The 19,756-nt window shown below is 38.7% G+C and overlaps 1 protein-coding gene across 6 annotated transcripts in view; it reads right to left on the reverse strand.

Annotated features, from left to right (window-relative positions):
* Nucleotides 1-19,745, reverse strand: part of KNTC1 (kinetochore associated 1) — a 79,589-nt gene extending 59,844 nt beyond the window's left edge. For 4 of the 6 annotated variants that reach the window (XM_038574909.1, XM_038574911.1, XM_038574910.1 and 1 more), the window contains exons 1-11: nucleotides 19,412-19,682; nucleotides 16,677-16,847; nucleotides 8,183-8,303; nucleotides 5,515-5,630; nucleotides 5,085-5,163; nucleotides 3,540-3,617; nucleotides 2,630-2,664; nucleotides 2,144-2,254; nucleotides 798-891; nucleotides 383-435; nucleotides 51-166 (exon numbers count right to left, since the gene is read on the reverse strand). In XM_038574909.1, coding sequence (XP_038430837.1) covers nucleotides 51-166; nucleotides 383-435; nucleotides 798-891; nucleotides 2,144-2,254; nucleotides 2,630-2,664; nucleotides 3,540-3,617; nucleotides 5,085-5,163; nucleotides 5,515-5,630; nucleotides 8,183-8,303; nucleotides 16,677-16,805 — 932 coding nt within the window. In that variant the 5' untranslated portion in view covers nucleotides 16,806-16,847; nucleotides 19,412-19,682. Of the gene's footprint in view, nucleotides 1-50; nucleotides 167-382; nucleotides 436-797; nucleotides 892-2,143; nucleotides 2,255-2,629; nucleotides 2,665-3,539; nucleotides 3,618-5,084; nucleotides 5,164-5,514; nucleotides 5,631-8,182; nucleotides 8,304-16,676; nucleotides 16,848-18,951; nucleotides 19,330-19,411 lie in introns of those variants that run through there. The other 2 variants (XM_038574908.1, XM_038574907.1) reach the window with 2 other exon arrangements.
* Nucleotides 19,746-19,756: the final 11 nt, after the last annotated feature.

A 19,756-nucleotide genomic window follows, 5' to 3' on the forward strand; every position in this document is an offset into this window, starting at 1 on the left:
AGAGACCTGGTTGTAACAGAAAGGAAATCACTACTAGTGTCATAATGTACCACGTGACTGATGAAGGAGAATCTGCTTCGGTGGTAAGAAGAAACTCTTCGATGTGAAGAGAAGGCCAGTTCCATATGGGAGTCAGAGTGTAAATATCCCATATGCTCAGCACATTCTGCAAAAAGAAACATTTCAGACACACCTTCTTAATGATATTTCAAGATCTTACACTGCAGCATCTATTTCTTGATATAGGTACTGAAATAAAGCACAGCACACCAGATAGTAATCCACCCCAGCTAAAATCCTTGTCTTTTTTAAGTTTGACAAATTTTTGTTGCTTAACATAATACCAAATGAAAACAACGAAGCAGAAATATCAGAAACATACATCAGTATCAAGAACAAAAAGTAGATTGTCTATCAACTGGAACTTCTTGGCACCTACAAGAGAGAAATCGAGGTGTGTAAGATTACATTTCTGTGTCACAGACAGCCACGTTTAAATAAAAAACTACCATTATTTATGAAAAGGCAGAACTACCACACTTAAACAAAAAGTTTCCATTCTCATATTCCTGACTCTATATATTTTTAGATGACCGCTAAAATGTAAAGCTCCCAAAATGAAGAGTAAAAATTCCAACAGGTCAAGAACAGTCAATTATGTGGACAGTTATCAAACTAATCTGGCTTCTTTCAAAGAGCAGTAAGGTAAAATGATCCATTCACTAGACTTAGCATATTGACATGAAAATTAAAACTCACTAGTCATGGCCCCAAGTAGTTTCATTAACTTATTTTACCTTTAATAATCTCTGCATCAAGAACATTCTTAATTGTCATTCCTTTCCTGGAAGAGTCTGGTTCCCATTTTGAGAATGCACAATTACCAGTTCCCTACAGAGGTGAAACAGCACATCAACTGCAAATTTGGTTGTTAGATCTGAAGACTCCTTCAAGTAAAAACACCCAAGTTGTACACATATATATATTTCAAAATATACGTATGTATTCAGGCCCAACTTTTATTTTCCAGTCACTCTCTTAGTCTGCTTTCAACAGAACAGAATGGAAAGAATAGCAAATTGGGCTATTTGCCATTATCACTGAATATTTAATAAGGAGCGGGCACATTCAGGCAACTCACTCCAGAGATATAGGGTAAACTCTAAGACTTCCTGCAGTAAGATGAGACAGTTTTTGGTTAAGTTTTTCATTAAAGTATCCACAAATTTTTGAAACAAATAAAATATTAATATTAATAAAAATATTAATTTTGTTTTTTAATATTAATTTTAAATCATTGGAAACCCTGTGAAACACTGAACTAGATACACAGAATAGATAAATGTGACCGTCTCCTAATATAAAATATAAATCTGGCAGGTAAAAATGTTGTCAATGCTGTAATTATATTGAATTATTTTCTACTTCTTGAATATAATTAGATTTTTGTTGTTATTTTTCCCTAGATTCATAACTGAAAGAAATGCTAAATTTCAGGTAGAAATGAGTGAAAATGAAGATGCTGGGCAGCCTGGGTAGCTCAGTGGTTTAGCACCGCCTTCAGCCCAGGGCATGATCCTGGAGACCGGGAATTGAGTCCCACATCAAGCTCCCTGCATGGAGCCTGCTTCTCCCTCTGCTTTGTCTCTGCCTCTCTCTCTCTCTCTCTCTTTCTCTCATGAATAAATTAATAAAATCTTTAAAAAATAAAATAAAAATATTTGACAAATAAAGCACACATAACATAATTATTTTTTTTAATGTTTTTAAATTTATTTATGATAGTCACACACAGAGAGAGAGAGAGGCAGAGACACAGGCAGAGGGAGAAGCAGGCCCCATACAGGGAGCCCGACGTGGGACTCGATCCCGGGTCTCCAGGATCGCGCCCTGGGCCAAAGGCAGGCGCCAAACCGCTGCGCCACCCAGGGATCCCCATAACATAATTATTAAAGAAAAAAAAAAAGATGCATTATGTTTTCCAACAGAGAAACTCAGGTGTACTTGAGTTAATTTCAAAATCTTAATTTTACAATTTCTATCTTTAAGTTATACAATACAAATTAATTACCAATTTAACCAAAACTATGTGTTAATGAAGAAATACTTCAGAAGCAAAATTAAATTTTATAGAAAAAATTACCCCAATTATCACGGGAACTTCACTTGCTAAGTCTCCAGCCACAAGATTGAGACAACCAAAGGTATGATAATTTTCAGTAGAAACAAAACTAGACTTGATTTGTCCTTGTAACTGCAAAATTAAAAAAATAAGAATGTCATAGATATGGTCCACAGTCCAAATTCCTTGGAAAGATTGATAAAAATGAGTTTAAATCAATCAGTTATAAATGCATTTTTATTTTTATTTATTTTTAAATACATCTCTCTTTTTAAAATGATTTTATATTTAAGCAATCTCTACACCCAACATGGGGCTCAAATTCACAACCCCGAAATCAAGAATTACATGCTCTACTGAAGGAGCCAGCCCCCATAAATGCACTTTTAAATGGCAATGTTACTAAAATGTTTTATCACTCTAATTCTCAAAATATCAACCACTAGACAATATCCAGAAACACTCTCTTAATAGAAGTTTCAAGAGGACAATGTGGCTTTTTCTTACCTTTTTTGCTGTATTGAAGTCTACATTCTCAATCGCTGCATGAAAGGAGAAAGCAGACTAAAGTTATAGTATTAACCTATAAAATACAAGCAAGTCACCCTTGTGTGTCAAGGCCAAATTACATACACTATTCTCCTAGTAAGAGGAACACTAGTCGGAAGCTAACGAAGCAGTGGCGAAGTTTCAATTTCGCTCTTGACCACTGATATAAACGGTGACATGTCATGGTCAGGGCACCAGCCAGGCTGCATCTTAGGCTCCAGAGAGCCTCTCCATACTTTCCCTTACCACATTTCTCCCTCTTAAGGCGGTCTTCTCCCTGATGCAACTCTCTTCTTCAAGCTCTAAAGTCCTATCTGTAAAGTCTTCATCACTTTGCATACCACTTTGGAAGAGCTCTTTTACTTGTCTGGTTCCTTCATTAAACTATGAAGACCTATGTCTGGTGGTATCCCCAGGACTTTGTATATTCGTGGCACGAAGATTATGAAAAAATATTTGTTGAACACATGCCCTCAACCTTTCCCAGCTCAGAAGGATGTATGGTCCATACCACTCACTTAGCACATTCTATGGATTATCGCCTGTATTAACGTGTTTATATAATCATTTCAGTTTCTAGGCGCATTCATTCCATCAAAAAGCATTTACTCTGCTAGTGTGTATCTTGTCTCCCCAACTAAGCCATGAACTTCTCGAAGGCTGTAAACAATGTACATTTCTTTAGATCCTGTCACAGCCTTAATAGTGAAAATTAAGCAATATGTGAATACTCAAAAGTATATGCAGTATTATAGAATCTAATTAAACTAAACTAATATTCTTAAAGAGAATATTTAAAATTTTACCCAAAAAACTAATAAGAAATATTGCTGCAAATCAATAATAATAAAAAAAATCCATTACTTACCTTGTTGAATTTTTAAAAGTTGAAGATTTGTAATGTAAAAAAATCCATTGTTTGTAAGCAGCAGCATATAATAGGTACCTATTGAAATAAAATCAAGCCAGTTTCTCTAACAGGTGCATGGACATAAAATTTAAGTGTTTGGGGTGCCTAGGTGGTGCAGTCAGTTAAGCGTCCAGTTAAGTGCCTGACTCTAGGTTTCAGTTCAAATCATGATCTCAGAGTCATGAGATCAAGCCCTGCATTGGGCTCCACACTCAGGGTAGAGTCTGCCTGAGACTCTCTATTCCTCTTCCTCTGCCCTCCGCCCCCTGACCATGCTCAAGCACTCCCACACTCTTTTTCTCTCTCTCAAGCAAATAAATAAATCTTAAAAAGAAAATTTAAGGCCTTAAAAACATGTCAATTTGCTCACTTAAATTCTAATTATCAAATAATATGGTAATGACACAGATAAAGCTTATTTAGAAAGAATAAGTAAGTCATTTGTAAAAATAATGCTAACTTCTTTGAAACCTTTATAAACTTCACTTAACAGGAAAAAAAAAAAAACCCTCAGATATATTAAATTAAGGTCCAGTTAACATTTGTTGAAATAAAAATATGATAAATATGTTGAAACCTACAAAAACATTTAAAAAAAATATGTCTCCTTGGTAATCTATAGAACTCTTAAAACTGGGCAGCCCGAGTGGCTCAGCAGTTTAGTGTTGCCTTCAGGCCAGGACCTGATCCTAGGGACCCAGGATCAAGTCCCATGTTGGGCTCCCTGCATGGAGCCTGCTTTTCCCTCTGCCTGTATCTCTGCCTCTGTGTGTGTGTGTGTCTCTCATGAATAAATAAATAAAATCTTAAAAAAAAAAAAAAAAGAACTCTTAAAACTATAAAAATGAATTTAGAATATTAAGTTCAGGAAGTATATTTAAACCCCTGAAAAGAGGGGCACCGGGGTGGCTCAATGGTTGAGCATCTGCCTTTGGCTCAGGTTATGATCCCAGAGTCATGGGATCCAGTCCTGCATCAGACTCCTGCAGGGAGCCTGCTTCTCCCTCTGCCTATGTCTCTGCCTCTTTCCGTGTCTCTCATGAATAAATAAAATCTTTTAAAAATAATAAATAAGCCCCTGAAAAGAACTAATATACAAAAACTTGGGGCACCTGGGTGGCTCAGTCAGTTAAGTGTCTGCCTTTGGCTTAGCTCATGATCCCAGGGTCCTGGGTTCAAGCCCCATATCAGGCTCTCTCCTTAGTGAGGAGCCTTGCTTCTCCCTCTCCCTCTGCTGTTCCCCCTGCTTGTGTGTGTGCATGCTCTCTATCAAATAAATAAATAAAATTTTAAAACAAACTAAAACAAAATAAAATACAAAAACTTATTTCTTATAATAATATTACTTGAATCACTAGAAAATTTAATATATATAAATAATATATATAATAAGTAATATAGGAGGCATAAAGATGAATTCATATAATTTCTTAACTATAAATATTATTTTTTTATTGGTTATATATGTCCTCTAGACATTAAAGAAAAATTCAAAACACTTACCTTCACTTGAGCTGTCCTTCTCAATAACAAGATTCCGGTAAGTACACTGATTTTCATCATTAGCTTTCTGAAGAAAAGCCTAATTGCAAATTCATTTCAAATGATAAGATTAAGCCCAGAAAAATACAATCAAGGATTATATTTTTTCAAACCTGATATTATTGATGACCATTAGCAATAATTCTGCCTATATCCGAAATATTTTAGTTTTAAAATGAAAAACTATTTTGGACAAACATAGTAGGAATATATTCAAAGCTTAATTTTTCAATTTTGCATTTACTTCATATAAGGTAGAATTTTAAAATTTAATATAAAGAATATTATTCTTTCAATTAAAAAATTAAATAATGGTTTGCTACAGTTTTAGTTGTCTCAGAGGTACTTTCAAATTTAAGTGACAAAAATGAAAAATATAACAGTTTCTTACATTAGTGAGTAATGTTTGCTTTGATGTTACATGAATAAGATGTAAATTGCCACTTCTCTCCCCAACCAAAAGAAACTTTCCTTCTTGACATAGGCCAACTACATCCACTTTGGTATCTGAAAATTACAAATCAAAGTTACAAGCTTCCTTCAAAAATATTTATTTTCAGTACACAAAAATGTGCAAATTTTGTCATTAAAACTCAACTATTCAAGCTTTTCTTAAATATGTCCAAAAGGTGGTAATTAAAATTTTTTTTTAGGGGGATCCCTGGGTGGCGCAGCGGTTTGGCGCCTGCCTTTGGCCCAGGGCGCGATCCTGGAGACCCGGGATCGAGTCCCACGTCGGGCTCCCGGTGCATGGAGCCTGCTTCTCCCTCTGCCTATGTCTCTGCCTCTCTCTCTCTCTGTGTGACTATCATAAATAAATTAAAAAAAAAAAAATTTTTTTTTTAAATGTTACTCTTGGTCAGCCTGTGTGGCTCAGTGGTTAAGCACGGCCTTCAGGGATCCCTGGGTGGCGCAGCGGTTTGGCGCCTGCCTTTGGCCCAGGGCGCGATCCTGGAGACCCGGGATCGAATCCCACATCAGGCTCCCGGTGCATGGAGCCTGCTTCTCCCTCTGCCTGTGTCTGTGCGCCTCTCTCTCTCTCTCTGTGACTATCATAAATAAATAAAAATTAAAAAAAAAAAAAAAAAAAAAAAAAGCACGGCCTTCAGCCCAGAGTGTGATCCTGGAGATCGGGGATTGAGTCCCATATCAGGTTCCCAGCATGGAGCCTGCATCTCCCTCTGCCTAGGTCTCTGCCTCTCTCTCTCTCTCTCTCTTTCTGTGTGTCTCTCACGAATAAATAAATAAAATCTTTAAAAAAAAAGTTACTCTTTAGTCAACAAATATTTACTGAGCACTTAGTACATGCTAAGGCAGTGTTCCAGGCCTTTTGCATATATCTGAGAATAGTAACAAAAGAGTCCCACCTTCATGGAGCTTAAATCCCAAGGCAGAAATAGATGACAAACAATTAGAGCATAATAAATTATATGACATGTAAGAAGGTGGTAAATTCTCTGAAAAAAAAAATAAAAGTAGAGCAGGGAAAGATAGCTTGGATGAGCCATGCATATTGCACAGCACTAATTGGAGTGCTCAGGGTAGCCCCCTTGGATAAGGTGAGGCATAAACAAAGACTTCCCACAAATGTATTACACATTAACACAGCCCACTATTTCATGGTGAAATTTTGAAGCTTGTAGAACATTCAGGGTAGATACATTAAATTTTACAAAATAAGAGTTCCTTGCCTCCATATTGTAATCAAGATTGCCATCTCACATGCATACCTTCTGATTCCTCTTCTGTTGTCTAAGTTCTTAAACACTTCAACCATCTCTCAAAATTTCAGAAAAAATGTCCACAATGTTTTCACCTATTTTCCAGCATAATTAGTGACTCCTCCCTTAATTTAGTCTTATATCCATATTTGCATATACCTAAACTGTACATCCATATTTGTTTTGTTTTGTTTTGTTTAAAGATTTTATTTATTTATTCATGAGAGAGAGAGAAAGAGAGAGAGGCAGAGACACAGGCAGAGGGAGAAGCAGGCTCCATGCACTGGGAGCCCGATGTGGGACTCGATCCCGGGTCTCCAGGATCGTGCCCTGGGCCAAAGGCAGATGCTCAACCTCTGAGCCACCCAGGTGTCCCAAGATTTAATTTATTTTATTTATTCAAGAGAGACAAGGTATGCATGAGCAGTTGGGAGGGGCAAAGGAAGAGGCAGACTCCCCATTGAGCAGGAAGCCTGAAGCGAGGCTTGATCCTAGGGTTCTGGGATCAAGTCAGAGGCTTAACCAGCTGAGCCATGCAGGTGCTCCTAGAGAGCTATATATATTCTAATATTATTCAAATATCTGTTGATGGGGATGCCTGGGTGGCTCAGCGGTTTAGTGCCTGCCTTCAGCCCAGGGCGTGATCCTGGAGTCCCGGGAGCGAGTCCCACGTCATGCTCCCTGCATGGAGCCTGCTTCTCCCTCTGCCTATGTCTCTGTCTCTGTGTCTCTCACGAATAAGTAAATAAAATCTTAAAAAAAAATTATCTGTTGATATTGAAATTATGTACAAGATTCAGGAACTTGAACAAAATTGGGCTCAACTGGATTCCACAATATTATAATATAGAAAACCATGCAGGGTGCCTGGGTGATTAAGTGATCTGTGATTAAGTGATCACAGATCACTTAAGGTGATCAGTGTTAAGTGTCTATCTTCAGCTTAGGTCATGATCCCAGAGTCCTGGGATCGAGCCCCACACTGTGCTTCCTACTCGGTAGGGAGCCCTGCTTCTTCCTCTCTCTCTGCTACTTCCCCTGCTTGTGCTTTCTCTCTGTGTCAAATAAATAAAATCTTGAAAAAAAATGCAAGTAGAGTTAATTGTTGCTTTATATGTACTTAAACATACACATACCCCTTAGATTTACTGAGAAGAGGGTTCATCTCAGGATCCCTTGCATCTAGTACTCAGCACAAAAAAGACACTTGAGATTAATTTCTTTAAATCAGTCCAATTGAAAGTCTTAGAAATAACAGAGTAAAGAAAAGGCAATGCAGTAGAAATTTATTGGAAGTAAAAACTTCCAATTTATTTTATTGTACTACATTAGACTTACCAAATATAAGATGCAGTTGAAGCAATCTACAAACACTGTCAAGCAGTATCACTGATTGGTCCACTACAATAATAAACCCATTACTTAAGCTGCATGCTTGTATCTTTGGATTTAATGAGGCCTGTGGGAGGGAAAAGCAAGAGTACAATAAAACATTTTTACACACTTTTAACAATACTTACCAAAAGTATCATCATACACCCAAATACCCACATTTAAAAATTAACTTTTTTCTTTAGTCCATATATCTAATTAGCCAAGTTTTTCTTTCTACGGTATATTGTGAATCCATTCAGAGTCCAAAATAGGGAAACAGTCCAAGATTGCTAGGAAAGGGCAAGGGTGGATCTTAGGCCTGTAGGAGGCGGCAGGCATCAAAATAAATGAATGAGTCGAGACTGGCACAAAGTCTTAGTGTCTGAGATATGATGGGAGCTTGGGGGTGGGATGTGAACTGGAGGGCTCACAGCCCCACAGACAATAAAGAGAGCAGAAACAGATTAATGCCTGGTGGAAATGCAATCCTGGCATGGCCACACCCAATTTGCCAAGAAAACTGCATCTTTATGTGAAATGTTCTGAGTTTTAAATATTGGCAGCCAAGTCAGTATTTTAAAAAATACTCTGCAAGCCAAATAGGAATCTCCAGTTTTCAGCTTCTGGTAATTGGAGCTCTGCACACAAATGTATCTTGAAGCAGTTGGAGAAAGTATAACTTAATGACAATGCTTGGTCACTTGCTAGCTGAGTAATTTTGAGGCAAATGCCTCAACTGACTCTCCTGTAAAACAAGAATAATAACAAAAATAATACCTATAATGCTGGCTTATATGAGGATTAAATGAATGAATTTGTGTGAAGACTTAAAAGATAGCCCTATTTATAATATATGCTCAATAAATGTTCTTAGGGACGCCTGGGTGGCTCAGTGGTTTAGCACCTGTCTTCAGCCCAGAATGTGATCCTCGGGACCTGGGATCAAGTCCCACATCGGGCTCCCTGCATGGAGCCTGCTTCTCCCTCTGCCTGTGTCTCTGCCTCTCTCTCTCTCTCTGTGTCTCTCATGAATAAATAAAATCATAAATAGATAGATAATTTTATATATATATATAAATGTTCTTATTCTTCCCTGGCTAGGTTTTAATCTAGTCAGTTCATTTCGTGCCTGTTTCAACAGTCAACTTCTCCGGGTGAAATTCTTGAAAATGCCACCACATTCTGATGCCTCTTATACTTTTTAACTTTCTTCTTCTTTTTTTTTTTTTTTTTATTTATTTATTTATTTATTTTTATTGGTGTTCTAACTTTCTTCTTCTAATAATAAGAAGTTACACCAAACCACTGCAGAGAAGGATCTAAGCTATACTTTCCTGGGTAAGTACCCATTCAGTTCTCTCTGCTTGGACAGCTCTTCCCCCTCCTCTTCTTTTTTAAAGGCTTTTTAAACATTTTATTTAGATTTTACTATTTGAGAGAGAGAGAGAGAGAGAACACAAGCAGGGAGGGGCAGGGGTAGAGGGAGAAGTGAACTCCTCACTGAGCAGGAGCCTGACATGAGGCTTGATCCAGGGACTCCAGGATCATGATCTGAGCTGAAGGCAGATGCCCAACAAACTGAGCCACCCTGACACACCAAAACTATTTTTTAAGAGCAGTTTTAGGTTCACAGCAGAATTGAGAGGAAGATATAGAGAGTTCCCACATATCCCCAGCCTCTACACATGGACAGTCTTCCCCACTATCAACATCCCCTACCAGATGGTACATTTGTTACAACTGACACATGATCACCCAGAGTCCATAGTTTACATTATAATTCGTTATTCCTATTGTACCCTCTGTGGGTCTGAACACATGTATAATGACATTTATCTGTCATTCTTATAGAGTAATTTCACTGCCCTAAAAATCCTGGGCTCACGTCCCTCTTCCCCTCAACCTCTAATCTTCTCTAACCATTGATCTTATCACTGTGTCCATAGTTTTAGATTGATTTCTTTCACTTAGCAATAGACATTTAAGTTTCCTCCACATCTTCCTATGGCTTCATAGCTCATTTGTTTTCAGTGCTGAATATTTCATTGTCTGGATGTACCAGTTTATCCATTCACCAACTGAAAGATATCTAGGTTGATTCCAAGTTATGCCAATTTTATTTTTTTTATTTTTTTTAAGATTTTATTTTATTTATTTATTTATTTATTTATTTATTTATTTATGAGAGACACAGAGAGAGAGAGAGAGATGCAGAGACACAGGCAGAGGGAGAAGCAGGCTCCATGCAGGAGACCCGATGTAGGACTTGATCGTGGGTCTCCAGGACCAGGCCCTGGGCTGAAGGCAGTGCTAAACTGCTGAGCCACCCGGGTTGCCCTAAGTTATGCCAATTTTAAATAAAGCTTCTACAAATATCCATGTGCAGGTTCTTGTGTAGATGTAAGTTTCAACTCCTTAGGGTAAATACTGTGGAGTGCAACCACTTTGTTGGTATTGTATGGTATGTTTCATTTTTTTTTGAGAAACTGCCCCACTGTCTTCAAAAGTAGCTGCACCATTTTGTATTTCCACCAGCACTGAATAAGAGTTCCTATTGTTTCACATCCTGATTGTCAGTGTTGTTCATATTGGCCATTCTGATAGTTATGCAGTGGTATCTCATGACTGTTTTATTTTTACTTTTTTTTTAATTTATTTTTTTAGTAATCTCTACACCCAGCATGGGGCTAAAACTCACAACCCCAAAATCAAGAGTCATGTGTTCTTCCAAATGAGCCAGCCAGGTGCCCCTCAGGATTGTCTTAAATTGAACTTCCTTGATGACAAGATGTGAAGCACGTTTTCATATGCTTATCATCTGTATATCTTCTTTGGGGAGGTGTGTATTAGGGTCTTTGGCCCATTTTTTTTTCTTTACTTATTTAATGTAACTCCTAGAAAGTTACTTACATGTGGCTCTTGTTACATTACCGGACAGCACTGCTTACAAAGAAGGAGTAGGGAGCCTTGGTGTACTTCACAGAAGCCACCCTACCCTCTTTGGTGGCTGAGTTCTTTACAAGCATTCCCCCAGGTAAAGTGGCCGAGCAACCAATTCTTCCCAATTCCAGGAATACATTTGTGAGAGGTTTACAGTGAAACAAGTTTTTAAAAGAAGTTTCAGTTTTCTAAATGACATCTTACAAACACATACTGCTAAAATGTTACTGACAGGCCAGCCAAATGTACTTTGATGCATCTTAGTGAGCTGTGAGCTGTAGTCTGCTTCCTGCCTGCTTCCTTATGACCACTTACACAGTTAACTGTAGCCAGGTCATAGTTTTTAGGGCAGTTAACAACAGTGGATGAAATGTGTATTGTCAAGCTAAAAACAGAACAGCATCACTTCTTCCAGGGTTAATGTAAGACCCTGGAAGGGAAAGCATCATCACCTGGACCTCAACCCAGATTCAGCTATTCAGAGATAGATACAACCTCCTCTGGTGAACCATGAGCATGATGGTGTGAGTTATCACAAGTCAAGACTTCCTTGTTCACTTCGGGAAACAGCATCCCCCAATGAACATGAAGGCTGTACACAGCTGCAGATGCTCTTGCTACTCTGCTGTAAACTTCAAAACAACCAAGTGAAGCACCAGAGTCCACTGAGGCATTTTATTTGCACGTATGAATTACATCCCTAGAAAAAGAATCCCAGGATTTTCCCTCCTGTGTGTTTTCGTCTTGCTTCTTCATGGTCCATGATGCCAGCTGAGGTTGTCAGTACAATGAAACCAAACTGGCAGGATGGGAGCAGGTTATTCTGCCATTTTTCTAGATCTTTCAGTTGTACATCAAATCTGGGGCTGATCACTCCACACTTGTTTAACCTGCCTTTGAGGTTCACAACAATTTTCCCAGCTCTGTGATCATCGATGATTTCAAATTCGCCAATGTAACCATGCTTCATCATCACAGTGAGAAATCGGACAATGACTTTGGAGCATGTTTGGCCCATTTTTTAACTAAGTTATTTGTCTTTTTATGATTAGGTTTGAAGTTCTTCATATTTTTTTGGATATAAGTTCCTTGTCATCTATAAATTTTTTTTAGTTATAAAAAAAAATTTTTTTTAGTTATAGTTTAGTTTTTATAGTTACTATAAGATTTTATTTACTTATTCATGAGAGACACGGGGTGGGGGGGGGAGTGGCGGGGCAGAGACACCGGCAGAGGGAGAAGCAGGCTCCATGCAGGGAGCCTGGCGTGGGACTTGATCCTGGGTCTCTAGGATCACACCCTGGGCCGAAGGCGGCGCTAAACCATTGAGCCACCCCAGCTGCCCTAAATATTTTCTCCCATTCTGTGAATTGTCTTTTTTACTTTCTGGACTGTGTCCTATGAAACACAGCTTTTAATTCTGATGAAGTCCAATTTATTTTTTTGTTACTTGTGCTTCTAGCATCACATGTAAGAAGGATTTGCCTGATCCAAGGTCACAAAGATTATTTTTTATTGTGTTTTTATTTTTTTTAAAGATTTATTTATTTATTTATTCGTGATAGACATAGAGAGAGAGAGGCAGAGACACAGGCAGAGGGAGGAGCAGGCTCCATGCCGGGAGCCCAACGTGGGACTCCATCCCGAGACTCCAGGACCACACCCTGGGCCAAAGGCAGGCGCTAAACCACTGAGTCACCTAGGGATCCCCTTTATTGTGTTGTTGTTTTTTTTTTAAGATTTATTTATTTATGATAGACATAGAGAGAGAGAGAGAGAGAGAGAGAGAGAGAGAGGCAGAGACACAGGAGGAGGGAGAAGCAGGCTCCATGCTGGGAGCCCGACGCGAGACTTGATCCCGGGAATCCAGGATCACACCCTGGGCCAAAAGCAGGCGCTAAACCGCTGAACCACCCAGGGATCCCCCTTTATTGTGTTTTTAATGTCAAATTCCATTTGTTCATTTCTGGCATGTAGGAAAGCAGCTGACTTTTGCATATTAACCTTATATCCTGCAATCTTGCTATAATTGTTTTAGTTTCAGGAGTTTTTTTGGTCAATTATTTCATATTTTCTACATAGACAATCATATGTGAACAAAGACAGTTTTCTTTCTTCCCAGTCCGTATATCTCTTATTTCCTTTTCTTATTGAATTAGCTGGGACTTCCAGTATGATGTTGAAAAGGAGTAGAGTAGTGAGAAGGATATCATTGCCTTGTTCTGATCTTGCTGGGAAAGTTTCTAGTTTCTTCCCATTAAGTATGATGTCAGCTGCAGGTTTTTTATAAATATTCTTTATCAAATGGAGTAAGCGGCCTTCTATTCCTAGTTTACTGAGAGTTTTTATCATGATTGTTAGATTTTTTCAAATGCTTTTTTTCATTTACTGATAGGAGTATGTGACTTTTCTTTAATCTGTTGAGATATATATATATATATATACACACATATATATTATAGTGTTTTGTGAGGAATTTTGCATTTCTGTTCATGAGAAATACTGGCCTATAGTTTTCTTGTAACGTCTTTGCCTGGTTTGGGTGTTAGGGTAATGCTGGGCTTATTGAATGAGTTAGAAAGTATTCCCTCTGCTTCTATCTTCTGAGATTGTAGAAAACTGGTATATTTCTTCCCTAAATGTTTGGTAGAATTCACCAGTGAACTCATCTGGGATTTGGACTGGTTCTTTCTGGGACTGGTTTTGGAAGGTTATTAATTACTCATATAATTTCTTTGATAGATAGGAGGCTATTCAGATTGTCTAATTCTTCTTGTGTGAGTTTTGGAAGATTATGTCTTTCAAGGACGTGGTCCATATCATGAGGTTATCATATTTATGGGCATAGAGTTGCTCTTAGAATTCCTTGATTATCCATTTAATGTCCATGATATTAGTAATTTGTGTTCTCTCTCTTTTTTTCTAAGTAAGCCTGGTTAGAGACTTACAGATTTTACTGATCTTTTCAAAGAAATAGTTTTTGGTTTCACTGATTTTTCTCTACTGATTTCCTGTTTTCAATTTCATTGATTTCTGTTCCATTATTCTCTTTTCTGCTTACTATGGATTTCATTTGCTCTTCTAGTTTCCTAAGCAAAAAACTTAAATTATTGATTTTAGATCTCTCTTCTTCCTAACATATACATTCAATGTTATACATTTTCCTGTAAGCACTGCGTTTGCTGCACTTCACAAATTTTGGTAAGTTGTGTTTCCATTTTCTCTTTCTCTAATGGCCCAAGTGCTACTTTCTTTATGAAAGACTCTTTAAACTGTCCCCACTCACAATGAGCTCTCCTTCCTCTGAATTCAGACTGCATTTAAATCTGTACCATTCATTTGATATTTAGCATATACTGACTTGCACAACTAAGTAGCTTTTATGGCTGGTATCCTGTCGGCTTCACTTTAAGGAAAGATCCTAAAATAATGGGATAATAGGTTACCTTATATTCTAAGTGTTTAGCATAGGGTTTTTTTTTCCCCCTTTAAAGATTTTTATTATTTATTTATTTATTTATTTATTTATTTATTTATTTATGAAAGACAGAGAGAGAGGTAGAGACATAGGCAGAGGGAGACGCAGGCTCCCCTTGGAGAGCCCGATACAGGACTCAATCCGCAGACGTGGGATCAATCCCTAGACGTGGGATGATACTCAACCACTGAGCCACCAAGGTGTCCCTAGCATAGGGTTTTGAACATAGTATTTGCTATGAGTGATGAGTGATACTCCAAGCTAATAAGAGAATTTTAGTTCTTTGCTGAATTTGAAGCTTAATACACACATACTATTATTTTTCAACAGGAGTCCTCAGAGCTCAAGAGAGGCCTAGGCCACTTCCATGTTTTGAGGCTCCTGATATTCTCAAATATAAATGCTATTTTCTCATTACAGAACTTTTAATATACCTTAAATTAAAATTTTTGCTTTTAATAAACAATTTAATACCAAAGAAAATAATTTATTTGTACTACTCATAATTAACATTTACAAATTCTGTGATTCATAGTCTACTAAGGCAGTAAAGTCCAACAACAGTATGCAAGCTGTGTAAAGAATGGTACATTTTTTAAAAATCCTATCAGCTAGTTTCTTTGAATACATATAGAACCTCAGTTGAAAAAAAGCCAAAAGTCAACATTTGAGGTCCTTTATGAAGGTCCTCAGAAGAGGCCCTTCCTTTCAAGCCCTAGAAGATACAACTCTTGTCTCTAATATTTTGCTTCTTTTTATTGAAACCTTTTTTCTTAATTGAGGATTAAATATTACATTGACTTACTAAGGGAAATGAAGGGATCCTGGGCTATGCTATAAATAAAAATCAGATGTACTTTCTTTACAAAAAACCCTTTGTTTACAAAAATTTATCAGACAAATTACTGAAAAAGAAAATCTAGGGGATCCCTGGGTGGCGCAGCGGTTTGGCGCCTGCCTTTGGCCCAGGGCGTGATCCTGGAGACCTGGGATGGAATCCCACATTGGGCTCCCAGGGCATGGAGCCTACTTCTCCCTCTGCCTGTGTCTCTGCCTCTCTCTCTCTATCATAAATAAATAAAAATATTTTAAAAAATGAAAAAGAAAATCTAGGGGATTCCTGGGTGGCTCAGCAGTTTAGCGCCTGCCTTCTGCCCAGGGCACTATCCTGGAGTCCCGGGACTGAGTCCTGCATCAGGCTCCCTGCATGGAGCCTGCTTCTTCCTCTGCCTGTGTCTCTGCCTCTCTCTCTCTCTCTCTCTCTCTCTCTCTCTCTGTGTGTGTGTGTGTGTGTGTGTATGTGTGTGTTTCTCATGAATAAATAAAATCTTTGAAAAAAAAGAAAACCCAAGTTAAAAAAAAACTGTAATATTTTCTATAAGGTGCAAAAAATAAGGTTTCAAGCCTGGACTGAGAATGGAATTACTGTTTTAAGATATTATTTATTTAATTGTGAGAAAGAAAGAGAGAGAGAGCACAAATAGGGAGAGGGACAGAAGAAGGGGGACAAGCAGATTTTCCACTGAGTGGGCAGCCTGATGTGGGGCTTGATCCCAGGACCCTGAGATCATGACCTGAGCTGAAGGCAGATGGTTAACCAACTGAGACACCCAGGCATCCCTAGAATTATTGTTAAAAGAAGAAAATTAATATGTGGAAAGAAATGCATGGAAAGGATACATATCAACCTCAGCAGAATGCTTAACTCAGGGGTAGAGTACTGGGGGAACATGGGATTGGGGCTTCAAGTCTAGTGGTAATGATTTATTTTCTAAGGTGGTGTAGCTATTCTTTGTTTATTTACATTCTATTTGTCCAAATATCAAGAAAAGCTATGAAATGTTCAGTTTTGGATATAGTGATCTTAAGACAATGAAGGGAGAATTCAGATGGAAATTTCTAGTAATATGAGACTGAACCTTGATTCCCTGAGAAAATGCTATATGCATATATACAGAACATTTACTGTGTGACTACTGAGCTTACTAAGCACTCAGCAAAAGCACTGTAAATGAAAATAATCAGCATCATAATCATTACCTTTTCAGAGGTGATCTTTGCTAGCAAATCAACTTGATATAAAGCAGTTCCGTGTTCTTTTCTTGAGCCAACACTTAGGTACCCACTTCCTGTATCATCACTTGTCAACAGCTCAATATCATTCCACATATTTCTGAGATTGTCTTCCTGAACCAGGAACCACTACTTTTCCTGTGACAACATGTAGAGAACAAATTATATTGTTGCATTGAATACAATTCCTTGGGAAATGAAAAGGTTTAGTAAAAAAAAATATACATATATGTATGTATACACACATCAGTCAAGACTTTTCAAGACTTTTCTGTGTCTTGACTTTTCTGTGTGATTTCAGTAGTCACCACATACTTTTTTTTTTTTTAATGATAGGCACACAGTGAGAGAGAGAGGCAGAGACATAGGCAGAGGGAGAAGCAGGCTCCATGAACTGGGAGCCTGACATGGGATTCGATCCCGGGTCCCCAGGATCACGCCCTAGGCCAAAGGCAGGTGCCAAACCACTGCGCCACCCAGGGATCCCGAGTCACCACATACTTCAACCAATAAGATAAATGGAACTAACTATAATAATCATCAGAGAAAAATGTATTAGTTTAGGAACACAGACCAATCTGATCTCACCAATGTATCCTAGAGCTTCCAGTATTTTGTGTGCCTAGCTTAAAATTATAACGTCTTCATTTGAAATACACCTTTAAGCAATATAGAGATAAACAGTGGAAGCTCTAAAGTCAGACTATATGGGGTATCTTAGGATGGTTAAGGTTCCAGATGAACTTTTCAAAATATCCATTAATGTTTCTAGTATTGTTCAGTAAATGAAAATGGTAAGGGGAAAGGGGAAGAATTGGATTTGGTTTCTGACTGAACCAAAGAATATGCCCAGGGCAGTCCAGGTGTCTCAGTGGTTTAGCACCGCCTTCAGCCCAGGGCATGATCCTGGAGACCCAGGACTGAGTCCCACATCGGGCTCCCTGCATGGAGCCTGCTTCTCCCTCTGCCTGTGTCTCTGCCTCTCTCTGTGTGTGTGTCTCTAATGAATAAATAAATAAAATCTCTAAAAAATAATAAAACAAAATTTTATTACACAGCACAGGAAAGGTACTTTTTATTTACAACTACTTGTCCTTGAGCAAGCAATGTAACCTTTCTGTTCCTTAATTCTCTGTAATAGGAAAATATAGCTGTACCTATAAGCAAAGGTTATAAGTTTTGAATATTTACAGAACAATGTTTGGTTCATGGTAAGCACTCAATATTAAGTGTTAGGTAATTTATTATATTCATTAGTGGAAGCAGGTAACATTTAGGCTACGGTCATATGTTTTTAAATATAGGAAAAGAGTTCTTACCAAGAATGTGAGCAAGGGTATAAAACAATGTTAGAATAGACAGTAATTCTAGTGGCCAGTGTTTGGGTGGGATTTGGGAAGAAATTAAGACAGGAGGGACAAGTTGGGGTGAATTTTTACAGGTCTCTATGTCCCACATCTGAAAACAACAGAGAAATATTATCAACCTTCAAGTACTGTCACAGTCAGTTGTTCAACAAATGTTTATTGATGTCTACTTTGTGCCAGGCACTGTTCTTTCTAGGAGTAGGAATACAGCCCAGAAGACAGAAAAGGCCTTTACCATTATGAAGTTTATATTCGTTTAGGAAGGTCAAATAAAATAGTTAACATGTGAGGCACCTGGGTGCTCAGTAGTTGAGTGTCTGCCTTTGGCTCAGGTCGTGACCCTGGGGGCCTGGGATCCAGTACGTATCAGGCTCCCCACAGGGAGCCTGTTTCTCCCTCTGCCTAGGTCTCTGCCCCTCTCATGAATAATTTTTTTTAAATTAGTTAATATGTATTGAATATGCAAGATAATTTTCAGTGCTTTACTAATTTAATCGGCACAACAATCCATCTTAAAGCAGAGAGACACAAGCCAGGTATGAAATAAATAGCCAAGGTAGGGGATCCCTGGGTGGCTCAGCGGTTTAGCGCCTGCCTTCGGCCCGGGGTGTGATCCTGGAGTCCCAGGATCGAGTCCCGCGTTGGGCTCCCTGTATGGCGCCTGCTTCTCTCTCTGCCTCTCTCCCTCTCATGAATAAACAAAAGTCTTAAAAAAAAAAAATAGCCAAGGTCACCTAAAGCGAGTCAATAGTTAGAGAAGATTCAAATTCACGCCTATTAACTGTTATATAAGTGCATAATTACAAACAGTACCAAAGGTTTTGAACGAAACGATGCTCAGTTTGGGGGGCGGGGGGGGGTCGCATGAGAAGTACCTGGTAGGGAAAGGAAAGATTCCAAGAGCTGTTCGCGGAGAACAGAGATGCAAGCCGAGTGCAAAGGCTCAGAGGCTGTAACGAGTTTGGGACGGCTGCCGGGCCTCAGCAAAAATGGAAATAATGAAGAAGCTAAACGAATGGTCGACTTCAAGGTTGGGTTTTTATGGTCGCTGCTACAGGGGAAAGACACTAAGCACACGAGTGACCTGATTTGGTTAACGATTTGAAATCAGTCGAGTTGCTGGGTGAAGAACCGATTAGCGAATTAAGCGAAATGAGTGTCAGGCCCCCAAGCACAAACTTCCCCAGCTGGACAACCGACCAGCAAGAACCGACTTCAAACCCTCTCCCGCCAGCGGTCTTGATGAGAAAACCCCCAAACTTAGCTGAGGTCGCTGTTACTTCGACCTGAACCCACCCCCCGCATCTCTACAGCAGCGCATTTCCCCCTCCTCACCTGCAACAGAAGAACCTAAAGCAGAACACTCAAATAAACCACTCCTCTTCCCGCCGCCCACAACTGTCCCTAATATCTTCAGGGTCTAGAGCCCACGGATTTAAATTGGCGGGAGAACACTAGGCCCAACCCCTTTTACAGCGGCCGGAAGGGGCCAAAACTGCTTTAGAATCGAAAGAGGACGTTGACCCACCCTAAATTCCACCCGTTCCGATTTACAGGCTGCACATTCTAGGGTGTATTCTTGGCCCCGCCCCACTCCTGGCCTTACACGCCCTCTTCAAAATAACAACCAATCAGCTCCTCGAATCGCGTTGCTATAGAGACTCTTATCGACACTTTTTT

This window comes from Canis lupus, chromosome 26 (genome assembly GCF_011100685.1).
Source record: "Canis lupus familiaris isolate Mischka breed German Shepherd chromosome 26, alternate assembly UU_Cfam_GSD_1.0, whole genome shotgun sequence".
Taxonomy (NCBI): Eukaryota; Metazoa; Chordata; class Mammalia; order Carnivora; family Canidae; genus Canis; species Canis lupus.